This window comes from Sturnira hondurensis, unplaced genomic scaffold (assembly GCF_014824575.4).
Source record: "Sturnira hondurensis isolate 20B ecotype Veracruz unplaced genomic scaffold, ASM1482457v3 Scaffold0014745, whole genome shotgun sequence".
Lineage (NCBI taxonomy): Eukaryota > Metazoa > Chordata > Mammalia > Chiroptera > Phyllostomidae > Sturnira > Sturnira hondurensis.
The window spans coordinates 3,257,330-3,274,130 of NW_028087376.1; the positions used below are offsets into that span (position 1 = coordinate 3,257,330).

A 16,801-nucleotide genomic window follows, 5' to 3' on the forward strand; every position below is an offset into this window, starting at 1 on the left:
GCCCCCACAGGCCCCTCTCCCAGCCACCCTCCGCCCCGACACCCGCCGTCCGTCAGCGACACGGGCGATCGTCTCCCGCCCGCTCCAGCGACGGACGCCGTTCGGACAGACGACCTCGGCGCCGACGGCCGCTCGCCCCAGTCGCCGCCCCTGCCACGCCTCCCCCGGCCCCCTCGCCGAAGCCAGGTGCGCCCGCGGCGGGTCCGAGTGGGCCGGGCCATGGCCCTCGCCTGCCCGGCTGGCTCGGCGCCCCCTTCCACCCGCGGAGACCCCTCCTCTGCCGAAGGGCGCCCCGCTTGCTTTCCCACGCGCTCCCCAAACAGCCCCGGGTGTGGGCGGGGTCCGGCGGCCGAAGGGCCCGCAGGAGGCCGGGAACGCAGCGGGTTTCTCCCGGGAGAGACTGACGCTCCGGCGGAGAAAGGGACTGCAGGCATCATTTTCCCTTCACGAACAAATGAGAGGTGGTGTTCGGCGGCCCCCTTGGCGCAGCGGGCAGCGCGTCAGTCTCATAATCTGAAGGTCTTGAGTTCGAGCCTCAGAGAGGGCAGCCCCTCACTTTTTCCCCCACGGCGGGCCGGGCACCGCCGGGAAACCGAGCGCGCGGGTGCTCGGCCCCCACACGTGACCGGTGCCCCCGCTGAACTAAGGAAGGGGACATTACCGCCGCCGGAGGGACGGGGGTTTCCTCTCCAGACACGCGCTTGGCGCCTCCGGGGAACCGACATACCGAGGCGGAGGGGTTGCATCCTTTTGCGACATCGGTGAAAATCAGTCTCCTAGGCCATTTCTGATCTTTTCCCCCGACTTTCTGGGAGCAAGACCGTGTCCCCAGGTTCTTTCCAGTTGTCTTCAGAGGCTGTATCCTCGGTGCATTCTAGACCCCCTTTCGGGAGGCGGGAAGACTCCGGAGGTCAGTGCCCGCCCCCAACGTGGTCCCGGAGAGCGAGGTGGGGCGGGACCGGCTGCCCCGGGAATGTCCGCGCTGTAAGCATAGGTTTGGCTGAATCCTTCCTTTTTAAAAACTTTGTTTTTGTAAATAAACATTTTATTTGAGCCAAACCGACGACATATGCCTGGAAGCAAGATCTCAAATGTTCCATTTTTGATTAAGTTTACAATAGATCTCAAAACTTTGTGATTTATTCTCTATTTGCTCTTAATTTCAAAAATAGGAATATTTCTAGTTTTTATTTTCTTATTAATTTCTATCTTAATTGCATTGTGGTCATAAAATACAGTCTGTAAATTAATCCTCTGAAATTTACGGCTACTGAGCCGTAATGTGGTCAAGTTTTTAAATGTTTTGTGTATGTGGAAAAAATGTATTCTGTAGTGGTTGTATGAATTGTTCTAAGTTTTCTAGTTATGTTATTCAACTCGACTATGATTTTTTTGCCTGTTTAAACTATTAATAACTGTGAGAAATAGATTTGTCTATTTTTGTCAATTTTTCTTTATATATTTTGAGACTACATTAATAAATGCATAAAGCATAATAGAATTCGTACATCTTCCTGATGAATTCAACATTTATGAAGTGTTCACCTTTATGTCACATATTGCTGTTTTAGAGCATGTAATCTAAAATTAATATATCAGCTTGCTTTGATTTAGTGTGTGATGAAAGAAATATCTTTTATTATTTTCATACTTTCTACATGTAAAATATTATTTTAATATTTTAAACATGTACATTTGAGAATTTTAAACATCCAGTCATATAATATCAACAGATTAATAGGAATACTTACTCTATTTACATTCACTATAATTATTCCTATATTTAAATTTAAATCTACCATTTTAATAAGCTTTTTTTGTTTGTTCTGCATTTTTTTGTTGCTTTTCTTCCTTTGGATTGCCTTGTCATTATTATTACATAATTTTATGCATATTAATAATAGATAATATAAAATTAAATGATACAGTATTAATGTAATAGACTAATACATTCACATTAATTATAAATGTGAAATAATGATTATATTCTATTATTCAGTATTTTCCTTCTATTAGTTAGAAACTGTACCCTTATTTAATATTCATTTTGTAATTAACCTAGAAACTATAATGCTACTCCTTGACTTATCGAGATTACTATATAATTGGGCATTGTAGCTTTTCAGAAAACAATTTAGAAATTTTTTACTTTATCACTCTCAATTATTACGCTCTCAATTTATGTGTGTTTGTTTTCAATTCACTTTGACATATATGTAGGAGTGAAATGGCTGGATCGTATGGTAACTTGGCTTTCAGCATTCTAGAAGAGCTACCAAACTTTTTCCAAGGGGCTGCACCATTTTACAATCCCACCAGTAATGTATGGAGGTTCCAGTTTCTTTACATCCTCACCAACACTTGTTATTGTCTGTCTTTGTTATTCTAGCCATCCCAGTCAGTGTGGAGTAATATCTCACTGTGGGTTTCATTTGCATTTTCCCGATACTGAGCATCCTTTCATGTGCTTACTGACCAATTGTATACCTCCTTTGAAGAAAGGTCTACTCACATCCTTTTCTCTTTAAAAACTGGTTTGCTTATCTTTTGTTGTTGAGTTGTATGAATTCTTTATATATTTTGGATATAAGTCGTTTGCTGAAAAATATGATTTGCAGACATTTCTCCCTTTCTGTGGGTTGTCTATTTACTTTCTTGATGCACTCATTCGAGCCACTCATTTTTAATTGGATGGATTTTGTATTTGAAGAAATGAACACTTCATATAGAGTTGAAGCTCCCTCCCTTTGTCTTTTGTGTGTGTGTGTGTGTTTTTTTTAGAGAGAGGAAGGGAGAGAGAAAGAAAGGGAAACATCAATGTGTGGTTGCCTCTCAAGCACCCTCTACTGGGGACCTGGCCTGCAACTCAGGCATTTGCCCTGACTGGGAATCAAACCAGCAACCCTGTAGTTCACTGGCCACTGCTCAATCCACTAAGCCACACCAGCCAGCCAGGGCTGAAGCTCCCTTTGTATCCCATAGTCTTTAGCTCCTTCTCTAGAGATCAGCACTATTCTGAATTTGATCTTTATGATTCCTAGCTTTTTTCTTTAACTGTGTAAAATGAACATACAAAATCTACCATCTTAACCATTTTGAAGTGTACGATTCAGTGGCATTAAGTATATCCATACTATTGTGCACCCATCATCGTATTCAATCTTTATCTTGCAGAACTGAGACTTTGTACCCATTAAACAATAACCTTACATTTCCCTTTCCTCTCATCCCTTTGTGACCACCCTTCTACCACGTGTCTCTCTTAATTTGACCACTCTAACTAATGTAAGTGGAATCATGTAGGATTTGTCCTTTTGTGACTGGTTTATTTCACTTAGCATAATATTTTCCAGGTTCATTCATGTTGTAACATGTGTTAGAAATTCCTTATAATGGCTGCATTATATATATGGAGAGAGAGAGAGTGATGGGCCACTTGACAATGGGGATGTATTCTGAGAAATGTTAGGCAATTTTGCCATACAAACTGATAGGTAGCCGAGATGGCTAAGAGAGGACAGGGATCCCAAAAGTTCTGATTAAGGGCTTTTATTTGAGGCGGGCCACTGTAATCCGGCAGGCTGTGTCTGAGCAGACTACAAGGGCAAGGGCAAGGGTAAGGGTGGGAGGGTTTTTAAGGGTGTGTAGCAGTCCCCTGGGGAAGGTGGGTCACCCTACTGATCTGCCCCAGGTGTCCTGGGTATAGGTGTTTGCAAGACAATGTCCTCTGACCAGGGATGGCTGATTTGGGAACAAAAGCCCGAGAGATTTTTGGGCCTTGTTTCTGGGAAAAGCTCAAGGGAAAGGGGAGGAGAGGCAGTGAGGATTCAACCGGTTTCCATCAGGATGCCTGCAGCTATGCCTCAGTTGTTTCTGATAATGGGGAGTCTCATGGTCAGGTATTTAGTGCATGACACATAGCTTCTTTGTTCCAGCATAGGCTGTGGCTCAGGTCCCAGTACATTCTAATATAAAGCTAGGTGGTCTAGCCTACTGCACACCTGGGCTACATGGCACGGCCTATCGCTCTGAGGACGCAGCACTGTATAGTATGATACTGTGCAGACAACACAAGATTAAGTTGAGAAGAAGAAATGATGCAATCAAGAGATGAGGTGAACTCGAGGTATATGAAGCTGCTACTGGAGTAATCTGGCACACCGTTTTACAGTAAACTTTCTTTTATAAGTAGAAAGAGTACGCTCTAAAATAATGATAAAAAGTATAGTATAGTAAATACGTAAACCAGTAACATTTATTGTTCAGATGTTATATACTGTACATAATTGTATGTACTGTACTTTTATATGATGGCAGTGCATGTTTGTTTGCACCAGCAAACACACAGGGCTTTGTGCTATGACAGCATGATGGCTACATCACTAGGCGATGAGCAGTTTTTAGCTCCACTATAATCTGCGGGACCAGTTACATACCTTCCATCAGAACGAAACAGTCGTTACACGGCACATGCCTGCATATACATAAAACCACATTTTGTTTACCCACTCATCCATTGATGGATGCCACAAATTTTGGAGTTTATAGCCCAGTAGATTGGTCTACTGTTAGCCTTTACCCTTTGTATCATATTTTTACATGGATGCTAATTACATTACTTAAGAGGCACAACTGGCTACAGCAGGTTAGATCAACTACTACCAGCAGATCAAGCTGGCCGATGCCTGTTTTTATAAAGTTTTATTGGAACCCAGTCCCATACATTCATGTACTGTAGCTTCCATGCTACCACAGTGAAGTGAAGTAATTGGTGCAAAGACCATACAGCAAAGCCTAAAATATGACCCGGCCCTTTAAGTTTGCCTGTTTTCAGGACTATGGTAACAAACACAGTCCAAAATTTATAACAGCTCAAATACAAGTTTATTTCTCTTCCACGTAATAGTCCAAAGTGGTCTACTTTTCCCTACATTGGATTTGTGGACACAGGATGCTTCCACCTCATTGTTCTGCAGTCCTCGAGGGCTTCCATATCATTCACCCTGAGCTTGTAGAAAAGGACAGGAACCTGGAGGGGACACTCCTAACTCTTTTAGCATTGGCCCAGAAATGAGACACATTCTTCACTCATGACCCGTCAGCAAGAACTAGGTACCCAGCAACATCTCAATGCAAAGGATGGATGGCACACGTGGTCCCTGGCTTTGCAGCCTCCTCCAAGCGACAACTAGAAGCTACAAATTTTAGTGGGCAGCTACCCACCTCAGCCGTGCCAGCACTAAGCAAAGAGGAGGTGGGACAGAAGAGAATTAGAAGAGAAGGCAGTCCTCTCTGGCTTGCTTTCGGGAGCTGGGGCATTGTCCTCTTGGAGGCGGCCAGACAAGACATTACATCATCACATCCTGAAACATAAGGAAGCTGCCCTGAAAGAGAGATAAGGAGCTTTTGACCGGCATCAAATGCCAGAATTAGGATGACTTCCAAAGACTGAGGTAAGGTGAGGCATCGTGAAGCAGGATGCTAAAAGGAAAGAGAGCCCTTCCTCAGGGTCCAGTGAGACCTGCTCATGGAATCTCATTCAGGGCAAGAGTAGCACACTGTTGGTCTAACAACTCTGAGACATCCTGAAAGTGTGTACATGTACATACATTTCTTCTTGAGTCTTCTTAAATTCCAAGAATCCCCTGAAACCCCCCACCCACCCCAAAATGTTACAACAAAACTAAGTCTGGTCTAAAATTCTTACCCTACCCTGGAATTTGCTGAATGGCGGCATAAGCAATCCACCACAATGAGTTTGTTATTGTAAAGAGCTTACCACATATCCAGGCCATTCTGGTTTTTGCTTTCTTATTTTATTAATTACAAAGGCAAGTTTTCCCCACCAAAACCCAGCAATCAGTGGTGGAAAAATAATAAAATGAAAAATCCTAAGCTGTACAATAAAAAACTAGGAGGATGGGCTAGGGGCATGTTTGGGGGCAGGCAGGGGTCACAGAAGAGCCACCATTGAGAATGAGGCAGAGGTGCAGGTGGCTTTGGAAGTTGCCCAGCACCCAAGGTCACCCTCTCAGCAGGCTGGCCTCTGGGCTTCATCAGCAGGACCATGGTGCGCAACCTTCAGTACAAAAGCTGGTAAACCGAGGCACAGTTCTTGGAGCCCGTGACTAGGTACTGGCTGTCGGAGGACACATCACAACACATGATTTCGGTAGACTCCTCTGCCTAGAGGGAAAAGAGGCCAAAAAGGGGACTTCATGCAGGGGCCAGGCTTGGGCAAGAGGGGCAGTCTTCATCTAGGGCTCTTCCAAGGCTCAGTGGAGACCTGAGACTCGGTTTGGGGACAAGGCCAGACATCAGGGCTCAAGGTGGAGCCCCCGAGTGTATAGGACCTTAAGTCCTCTCCCCTGCCCCAACTAAATGGCCCCGGGTGCCATCTCAGAGCTACTTCCTTGCACTCTCTCTGGGACCTGACCAACCAGGATCTGAGGCTATAGCTCCAAATGCCTGGGGTTCACATCCCTCTTTCCAGTACCTGAAACAACCTCTGTAGAGAAGGTGCGGCTAGGCAGTGGATGGACTCGCCCAGTGTGGTCACAAAATAGCTCCCTGTGAAGGAAAGACTGATGGAGGGGCCAGACACCGAATTCCAGTCCCAGCTCTGTTCTCAACTGGACTAGGGAAAAGATTTCTCTGCCTTAGTTTCCCCAAACAAAAAATCAGAGACAAACCCAAACCATCCCCTCACCGGCGCCCCTGCCCCAGCCACACAGGATCGTGGTGAGCATCACTGAACAAAAGGACACTCAGCCCCGGCTTCATGCCTCTTCTGTCTGTCTGTGTCTTCAGGCTGTCACTCTGTGGAGGAAGCTACCATTTCAGAGACAGTCAGGAAAGGAGAGGAGGTGAGTAGAGAGAAGGCAGGAAAGACAGCCAGGCCATCGGTGGGAAGGGGGTGTGATGCAGAGGTGAGAACAGTGTGAAGGTGGACACGAGGGTCACTGCTTGGCCACCGTCAGTGCTGGAGAGGGAGGAATCAGGAGTCTGAATTAAGGCTGGACCCAGGCTCTACAGGTAAGTAGACACCTTGCAATGTGACAGGTCACCCTCAGGTATGTCACCTGGTTTCTCACTCACCAGAGGAGGCAAACTTCAGGTTGTGGTGGTGGACATATTTACTAATGGAGGCCTTAAACTTCTCCTTCCGCTGTGAGTGCAGGATTATGATATCACTTGTTCTCAGGCCCACTAACACCCATTCCTCACTGGGGTCGTGGGTAATACTGAGGATCTGTTGGGGAGAAGATCTGGAGTCAGAGCTCAAGGCGGCCCAACCCCATCCTTAATGCCCGCCCTGACACTCCAGGCCTGCTCCTGCGGAAACCCACAGCTCCCAGTCTTGGGCAGCTGCCCTCAGCCCAGGGGCAGCTGGCCAGGCACCTCATGATGCAGACTGAGCTGCTGCAGCTTCTGGCAACTCCTCAGGTCCCAGGAGTACAGTCTGGTGTCTTCACCTCCCGTCCAGAACTTATTGCCTATGAGGTCCACACATCGGGACCCATATTCAGGGACTTCTTGCTTCCTGGAGGAAAAGAACTCAGAGGTTTGTGTATTTGTTAGACCCCCCAGAAGTTTGGGGCCCTTTCTGGGCTACCCCAGGCATATTCTCCACACTGATTCACCGAGTCCCATTCCACAGAGGGGAAAGTGAGGTCCAGCAAGGACACATGTTTTCCCAAGTGCCTTACCATCAGGCCCTCTCCCAGGTCATACCTGATCAAGATTTGGTTCTGCAAATCCCAAATCTCAACGAATCCTTTGAAGCAAGCCAGGCAGATCTGGGCATTGGAGGAGAGGGCCAGCGAGTAGCATATGGGGCCTGTGGAGGCCAGCTGTGCCCTGATCCGAGGTGTGGGTGCCAGATCCCAAAGAGTCAGGGTCCGGGACACCCCGCCAGTGATCAGGCTCTGCTCATCGGGGAACAGCTTACAGGTGAGGACACAGTTCCGACGGTCCTGTAGGAATGGTTTGCATTCTCATACCGCCTCCTCCAAGCATAGGCTCTGAGCCTCCTCACAGAACACTGTCTGGGTTCCCCCAAGCCCTCTAAACACCCTCACCTGAAAGTTCAGCTGAGCCCGAGGGGCCTTGTTCCAGGTGTGCAGAGCACTCTTATCCCACACCTTGATGTAGCCGTGACCACACGTGTACACGTGGTGAGTCGAGCTACTGATGGCAATGGCACAGACTCTCTTGCCGTGGTGGAGTCTGCCAACCTTCAAGAGTGCATGTGGGGTCTTCGGCCTGACAACCACTTCACCTGCAATGGGAGGCTGGGGAGGGGAGGAAGCAGGTGGCCATGAATGGGTCATAGCCCTGGGCCACCATCATCCACGGGGACTGCCTGTCCCTGTCCTCTGACTACACTCCTCACCGTTCATGCCACAGCTCCTTGCTCACCCCCAGGAGGAACCGTGTCCTCATCTGGGAACCCCAGACCAGGAACACCTTCTGCACTAGCCCAGGTTTCCTTCCTTCACAAATGGGGCCGAGTTTTTGAGATTATTCTGAGCAACAGCAGTGAGTGCAGAGCATGACTCAGAGACCCTTAGGACACAGCCCTCTAGGTGGTGAGTCTGTGAGTGGAAGGCCTTGTACACTGGTGGTGGGAGAAGGGAGGCAGCCTAGTTCAAAAGCAGCAGGGAACCACAAGACACCCACCACCTATGGGGCAGGATGAGTGTGGACACAGTGCACACCCTCACCTTCTTCTTACTAGCTTCTTGTTTGGGGGGTGGGGGACAGAGATGGGGAAGATCCCAAGTTGTTGTGCTTTTTTTAAAAAATAAGACACTTACAATTGCTTTGAAGAATGACCAGACTTCATCACTGGAAGGTGGCAAAGAACCAGGCTGGCCTGCAGGGAAACATCAATGCCCACCTGCTCACAGAGAGGGTGCCTGGCAGCCTGTTCTCCTGACGCTAGGGCCTCACTTTTGGTCCCCATCTGAAGACTTTGAGCTACCACCTTCCCTGCCCACACTATCCTGGTGAGACTTACCAAACCTGGATCCTGGTAGGTAGCTATGACAAATGAAGAGGAAAGAGAGCATGAAATGGAGAGCTCTGAGCTAGCATTCCCACCCTCCCCCACCCCACCCCACAGGTGAGTTCCCTCCCCCACCAGTCTGTGCAAGGGAGACCTACCTGGAGCCAAACTCTGCATCTTCTCTTGGCTCCCCGGCAGATAACCAGCTGGCCTTGAGCTCAGACCCATCTAGGGCCTGGAAGGCCCGCTGCTGCGGGGTCGGAGAGCTCATCTTCTGATAAACTGAGCCTTGCTGTGCTGGAGAAACTATGGGCCACTGGGGTATATCATACACTTCATCCAGCTGGGACTGTGCTTTAAGCCCATGCTGGATGGAAATGTCTGAGTCTTCTGACTTATACTTCCTCTCCTCTGGTTCATCATAAATTCTGAGGATAGTGAACGAGTTCTCTTCCTTCTCTCCACTCATGTTCTTAGATAAACAAAGTGCCTGAGCCACCTGGTTGTAGGGCGTGAGAAATGGCTCCGTCAGACAGATGCTGGGTTCCCAGTTCGTCCTGATCCCCTGAAGCAAGAGAGGAAACAGATGCGCTGTTTTGGAGCCTAGTTAGAATGGTCAGAGAACACCTCTCACGGTGAGAGGATTCGAAACATTGGCTGCTGGCTAAATTTTTATACACAAAGTCAGCAGCAATAGTGAAGAGTTTCACGCAGACATTTTGAGATGTTACCTGGCATTATGTTTTTCCTATTAGACACACAGACCGCATTTCCAGTCCTATAAAATCAAACTCACCCTTAAATCTGATGGTCAGTTTGTCAAACAAAGGCTGTGTAAAATGGAAGGCCACAGGAAACTCCACTCACATCACAGGGCCTCTTGTCCCCTGCAGGGGACAGCATGGAAGAACCCTGAAGGAGTCACGCAAACAGGATGTTCCATCCGGATGGGGCAAGGCTACAGAGTGATGAAGAGGCTGGCTGCCGGTGGTAACCTTTCCCATCCTATGGGAGAACCCTGAGAACTCAATGGAATCATGCATGGAGAATACTCAGAATTATGTTAGGTTAGTGACAAACAATAAGTGGCAGAGATTGTGTTTATTTGCAGAATGGGCCAGGGACCAAAGCCTGGAGGATTTAAGGCAAACCAAGTGCCTTCATTCAGGCTAGCCCCAGAAGGCCCTTGGGGGGTGGGTGGGGGGGCTGGTGGAATCCAGTGTTCCATTTAACAGGGCATATTAGAAACCCCAGGGGCAAAATGATGGTGGCACTGGGGAGGGCATCTTCCCATTGGAACCAAGGCCTTGCTGACCAGCCTCAGTCATTGGCTCTCAGACACCACCCCACCCAAACGCTCCAGCACATTCTCCAGAGAACCTAGGCCGCCTGCGCCTGGGGGAAGGCAGGACGGTTGTACTGCAGCCCCCATGACTCTCGACGCCTTTGAGCTCTCGCTATGTGTTTGGTCACCAACCAATGCTTTTCACAGCTGAGCCCATTTTACTCTCACAATTGTGTGGGTCACATTTCATAAATGTTTAAAACTGAACTCAGCCATAGGTGAGAAAATAGGTAGAAAGCACAGAGAAGAGGTTCAAATGCTGCCCTGTCTGGCTCCAAACAGTCTCCTTCCCTACCTCCCTGTCAGAGGAAGGAAGGCGATATACCCCCTAATTATAACTGCAGTTTCCCTCAGACCTAGTACTTTCACTTTGAAGAATTCACCCTGCCCTGGCTGGTGTAGCTCAGTGGATTGAGCGCAGGCCTGAGAACCACACGATGGAGGTTCGATTCCCAGTCAGGGCACATGCCTGGGTTGCAGGCCAGTTCCCAGCAGGGGATGCACGAGAGGCAATCATGCACTGATATTTCTCTCCTTCTCTCCTTCCCTTCCCCTCTAAATATAAATAAATAAAATCTTTAAAAAAATCCATCCTAAAGGTGTACTTGAATGTATGCAAGAAAATACGTGTACAAGCTGAAGCATCGTGGCATTAGTTGTGACAGCAGATGATTGGACAAGTCCACGGGAAGGGACAGGTGAAATAAATTATAGTATTTGCACAATAGGGAATGCTACACAACTGTGAAAAATAACAAGGACACTAATGCATGGATATGGAAAATTCCAAGGTGTGTTAAAGGGGTAAGGGGTGGATTCAGGAAATATGCAGCTTTTGTGTAAAAGAAGGGTGGAAATGAGAACCTTTTTCTGCATATGTTTGTATGCACACATTAGGAAGAGTGTGGCCCTTGGGGATGGAAACTGGCAAAGAGGAAAAACGAATGGGAGGGAGATTTGTTGTATGCTTTTGCATATCTGTGGCTATTTGAACCTAAATTTAAAACTGTTGGTACTTAAGTCTTTTTCTCAGCCAAGTCCTTTTTCAGTCATGTTCCTCCCAATGATAATTTGGGGCCCTCATGAGTCCTAGTTACTTATTTAAATAATTTAACAAACCATCCTGACACACTGTAGGACCCTTTAACTGGGGTGCCAGGGCTGGGTAAGAGCACAGAGCACACGTGTTCCCAGCCCAGTGTGATAAGGAGGGGCCAGTTGCCCAGGCTCCCGCTGCGGGGGAAAGCTTAAAGGCAGTGAGGCCATTTCACCAGGATTTCACCCCAAGAATAAGATAAGGCTTTCTAGAAAGAGCAGAAGGAAGAGCTGACAGCCCAGACTCCCCCTCAGCTCTCTCCCTGGAGCCGAAAATGCAGAGACCTTTCCCTTACCAGGCAACTCTCTCCTTCCCAAGTTTCAACACAAAATGCTAGAGCTGGGAGTCAACCCTGCCCATGAGATAAACACTCACCAATCCTCATGGAGTGAAACTCACCTCTGAAAGCAGAAGGTCAAATCCTGGAGCTGGGAAGTCAGTGGAGCTGAGCTCTAGCTCCTTCTGACAACCCCCCTCTCCTAGCTCTGGACCTTCCCTTCCACACCCAAGTACTGTCCCTGCCCCTGCAGTGCAGCCGCTTCGAAACTTGACTCTAATTATAATCAAGCCCTAGGTCAGAACCTGGGCCAGGTGTCTGGCCCATGAATGGCTTATCTTCCGGGCGTGGCCACAACCACAATCAACCGCAGAGCCACAGCTGGGCGGCCATTTCTGATTAATCCTTGTGTCCTTGGATGAGGGGCCAAATGGGGATCCGCCAGGTAAATTCATGGCCGGAGGAGAGACGGAATGAGAAATTTTTACGGGGACAAGTCTTTAGATTGTGTTTGGGCCACCCTACAAGAGCCAGTGTTTGTTCAAAGCTGGATGGTTGGGTTGGGTTGTACACAGGAGCCATTTCAAATTTTCATCTCTGGGTGAATCCCCTTGCTCGGGAAGGCTAACTCTGGGACGACACCAACAGGGTGACTACGGGAGGAAGGAAGAGACACTTTTCTTTTTCTTCCCTGCCATCTGACTTGAGCAGGCCTGGCTTGGACCTTTCATCTTTCACCAGTGTCTCTGAGAGTGAAGATGAGGGAAGCCTTTCTTTGCTGCGGCTGTCTCATCCAGTGGTTCTTACATTTGGGCACTCATCAGAACTCCCTGGAGGGCTTGCTAACGCAGAGTGCCAGGCCCACCCCCAGGGATTCTGATTCTCTAGGTCTGGGGTGGGGCCCAGGACTTTGTATTTCTAAGAAGTCCCCATGTGATGTCACCATGCTGTGCTACTGCTGGTCTGGGGGCCCCGTCTGAGAAGCCCCACCTATCCCTTCTGTCTGGTAGTCATTTCTGGCAGGAGGGGAAGGGGCAGAGAAGCTGGATCTTCTCCCTCCACTCACCTCCACCACTGGCCCTGCCCTCCCCCTGAACACATTCTTCTGTTCCATTTACTGGCCTCAGGAAGTTTGGCTGGTGGCTTTCTTACCTTTGCTTCCCTAGGAGATGAGCCAGCAAGCTGCTGGTGCCCCTGCCCAGAGACTCAGGCCAGCTATAGTCGAATGTGGTGATGGTGAGAGTGGGAAGCCCTAACAATTGGTGGATGAACACAAGCCAGAGTTTGGTTCCTCAGAGCTGGACCTGAAACTTCAGTCTCCAGATATTTATTTGGAGGCTGGAGTGCCCTCTGATGGGCAACAGGAGAGCAACCCAATTCTTACCACCTCCAAGACCTTGTGTTCATAGCCCGATGTGCTTGATGGTCGTGCTTAGGATACTGCTCCCCTACCCCCACCGAACGCAGCACTAGAGCCCCCTGGGAATTCACCTGGACTTCTGTTGTTGATGAAAATGTATAAACTGCATAAGCACAGGCACAAAACACTTCTCTTACTGATTCACTGGCATCACCCCCCACCCCCACCAGTGAGCTTGCGGTCCACAGGGAGAGCCAATAAATCAGCAGCTCCAAGTAGAAAGGGGAAGGGGAGTGAGTGGCACAGTAGGAGTGGTTAGACAGAGGTGGGGACAGAGAGCTGGGGGAGGAGGACGCAGAGCAGGCAATGCTGACCAAGGGGACAGGGAGGCCAGCAAGGGGGAGGTGGCTTTTGGCTCAGCTCACTGTGAAGAGAGAGGGGAAGCCCTCCCCTGCAGAAAGGACACCGCATGGCATACCCAGGACCCTCCTCACTGTTCACATGGTCCCTGTGCTTCCTCTCTCTTCTTCGATCTTTGTCACGGTAGCCTCCCGCCAGCACTCCTTATCACGTGCCCAGGAGAGCATGGTGGGGAGTCCCATCACCCCCATCTTACCACCTCACACCTGCGGCCGTGCTGTGGACGGCTTGTACTCCGAATCCTGCCTATCGACTCCTGTCCTGGACGCTGGCCCCTGGCCCCTTTACCTTTTTAAGCAAAGCCCACTGCCCTTCACTCTCATGGCCCCGCTGGCAGCTGGCCCCTCTTCGCAGTCCTCCACAGTAGCCTTCCTTATGTGAGTTTACCGTATGGACCGCTGGGGTGGGAAGAGGGGCGGGGGGGTCGTGCTTCTCTTTTAAAATGTCTGCGATGCTCTGGCCTAACCATTCTGAGACTTCGTCCGACTCCGGAGGGCGCAGGCTCTCACCCGCGCCTAGCCCTGTGCAGTCAGGCGCCCCCGCAGGCCTTCCGGGTTTCTCAGATCGTGTCCACCCCTACCCTTAAGCCCGGCGGATGAGCCAGATTTTCCACCAAGAGTTCGGATCGGGCTACCCTTGAGGTTGTTTTCCCGCCCTTACAGTAGAGCGGGCTGTGGCGGCTCCTGCCCTGCAATGAGCGAACCGGCCACCAGGGGTAGCAGGAGGCCAAGCCTGGCGGCCAGTGACTCCAAATGGCTTCTCCTGGTCCAACTGCAAGTCTCGGGCGCTAGACGCGCAGGCCTGACTTCCCTCTTCCCTCTCACACGGAGGCCAAAACAGTCCCAGGGCGAGAGGGCGCGCGCCCAAGGCTGCCTCGGGAGGGAAGGGTCGCTGGGGAAAGCCGCCCCCCATCTCCTGACCCCGCGCGCCCGCGGCCCAGGGCGGGTGGGATCCGGAGCCTCGCGTCCACACGCTGGGAGCACGTGGGCTCTGGGCTCTGAGGCCGAAGGTGGACGGCGGACACGCGCAACTGCTCTTACCGTGGCGGGCCGAAGGAAACTAGCCAGGAGAGGCGGTGCCGTGCGACCGTGCAGCCGGGTAGGGCTTCCTGGAGGCTGGGCTTGGGCTGAGCGTGGGTGGGATTTCAGTGGCCGGGAGGGGATGGGGCCACACTTCAGGATCACCGGAGCCTCGGACCAGCCCGCGCGGATCCGGGCGGGTGAGCAGTGGGAGAGGAAGTTGGAGCAGGAGGGAGGCTCAGGCGCCGGGCGGCGGAGGGCAGGCGCAGCACCCGGAGCCCTGCCAAGGGAGCCCAGCCCAGGCTGGAGCCCCGGGGGAGTCCTGGGAGCTGTCGGGTGTGCTGAGACCACGTGGTGTGTGGTGCCGGGGGCGCCTGGGAGGTGGGGGCAGGGGCAGCGTGGAGCTCCCTGAGGAGGCCGAGGCTCGCTCACCTCAGGTTGCTCACCTCATCTCTGGGTCTCAGTGGTCAGGGGAAGGAGGGGCCCGGTCCGCCGAAGGGGCCTGCCTTCCACACACGTTCAACCGGATGGGGCCGTCTGTGTAAGGGGAAGGTGGCCTGGGGCCCTCGTCAGGATAGGGTAGCAGACAGAGTGGGGTTGTGGTCTGGGGAGGATGGAGCCCTCACAGGCCCAGAGCCCAGAAGCCTCACCTCAGGAGCCTGTGCCCACCGCGTGGAGGGGAGGGCTGCACTGAGCCTCTTGCCCCCCACCCCACCACCACGACGCTGAGTCCTGCCCGCACCAGCTCAAGGGCCCACCCGTCTCCGTCCTGCCTGGGCCTCTCTCGCCATGCTCTTCCCAGACTTGCTGGGTGTGTGCGGCAGCCATGCTTCCTCTGAACCTCAGTTTCCCTTCCTGACCTGGGCCCCGCATAACGGCATATTCTCCGAGAGCCCTTCCTGTGTGACAGACTGGGGTAGAAGGTGCTCCCTCTACAGCGACAGAACGTGCTGACCATGACTGACGGAGAAAGGCTAACCCTGGCTCTTTCAGGCCCATGGCTCCAATTCAGAAAAGTGAGCAACGGGGTCTCCAGCACTGTGGCTCCATTTTGTCCTTGTAAGGCCTCCACACTGGACCCAGGGAGTTCTGGGCAGGGGGGCCACGGGACTTAATGAAGCCTTGCAAGCGTCTACTTTCTCCTGGTGTCCTTGGGGTCTGAACAGAAGGACCCGCCCTGGACAAAACCAAACACAGAGAGGGAGGAAACCCTTAGTGCCCAATCAGGTAGGAAGGGCCTGGAGGCCTAGGACCAGCCCCTAACCCTAAGCTGACCAGGAGCCTGAGACCCAGAGAGGCCAAGAGAGACCAGAGAGACCCAGAGAGGTGACACAGAACATTGGTGGCAGATCCTGGATATTGAGTTGTCTTCAGTGACTCTTGACCCTCCTTCAATCCCTGCCTAGTTTCTGCCACAGCACAAACTGCCAGACCCTGTTGGGAACCAGGATTGTAGGACTTCCTGTTCCCACCTCCCCCGACTGGCTGAAGCCATCTACAGGCTGTCTGCGAACCAGGAAGGTTAAGTTAGAGCGAGCTGTGGCCCTCTAACCTCCTTTGGCCTGGTAAGTGACCACATCACCCACTGGTTTGCTGTGTGACCAGGGACAATGCCATCCATCTCTGGGTCTGTTTCCCTGTAAGTAAATGGACTTGGACCCCATGACTTGGGGCATCTCTGGGTCTCAGTGGTCTGGAATTTCCCAGAGGAACAGGGCCAAAGGGTCAGGGGAAGGAGAGTCCTGCTCCAGGGTCCACCTCCACACATGCTCAGCTCCTAGCTTGAAAGTGGGGGAGAGGGGGACCTCTACAATGGCATCTCTGGACACTGCTCAAGTCCTATGCTGTCATTAGCTTTCTGACAGGAATATTTCCTTTGAAGTACTCAAGATGGCACTCCTGGCCAACACTGCTCACTGAAGCTAGAGCACAGGAGTAGGGAGGTGGCCTATGCCTGTCTCTATGTCCATGTTTGATGCATGTGACTGTAGGAGAGTCCATGTGTGCATCTTGTGTCTGTGGGAGGAAGATATGGAGCTTCCTGTGTGTGGTTGTATGCACGTTCTAATTTTCACTCCTTGGAGGGCTATCAAGACTGAACATCTTAGTCATCTTTGTATTTTTTTAAAAGCTGCCTGCTAGTGTCATTTGTGGAGTTTTATTAGATTATTTAGTTTTCTCTTAATGGTAAGACCTCTTTGCATGTGTTACTTTTCTATAACAAATTTTACAGTTATTTCTACATTTGTGCTTTATCATTTAACCTTACTTTGG

The 16,801-nt window shown here is 50.7% G+C and overlaps 1 protein-coding gene and 1 non-coding gene across 2 annotated transcripts; one reads left to right on the forward strand and one right to left on the reverse strand.

The window, feature by feature from the left end:
* The first annotated feature begins 474 nt into the window (after positions 1-474).
* On the forward strand, positions 475-547 carry TRNAM-CAU (transfer RNA methionine (anticodon CAU)). The gene has a single exon. It is a non-coding gene; the product is annotated as a tRNA-Met (tRNA).
* A 5,534-nt stretch (positions 548-6,081) lies between these two features.
* TLE7 (TLE family member 7) lies at positions 6,082-9,479 on the reverse strand. The gene is made up of 8 exons (XM_037063749.1): positions 9,169-9,479; positions 9,023-9,045; positions 8,082-8,281; positions 7,735-7,976; positions 7,402-7,543; positions 7,099-7,252; positions 6,497-6,570; positions 6,082-6,186 (listed from the first exon to the last, which is right to left on the reverse strand). Exons 1-8 carry the CDS (start codon positions 9,477-9,479, stop codon positions 6,082-6,084), a joined length of 1,251 nt encoding a protein of 416 aa, XP_036919644.1.
* Positions 9,480-16,801: the final 7,322 nt, after the last annotated feature.

Excerpts from the sequence above, each read along its gene's own strand:
- TLE7 (XM_037063749.1), bottom strand. The coding sequence starts at position 9,479 with ATGAGTGGAGAGAAGGAAGAGAACTCGTTCACTATCCTCAGAATTTAT. Across the intron at positions 8,282-9,022 it reads CCTACCAGGATCCAGGTTTG|GTGAAGTGGTTGTCAGGCCG; the intron begins GTAAGTCTCACC and ends CTCCCATTGCAG. Across the intron at positions 7,253-7,401 it reads AGCTCAGTCTGCATCATGAG|ATCCTCAGTATTACCCACGA; the intron begins GTGCCTGGCCAG and ends TCTCCCCAACAG.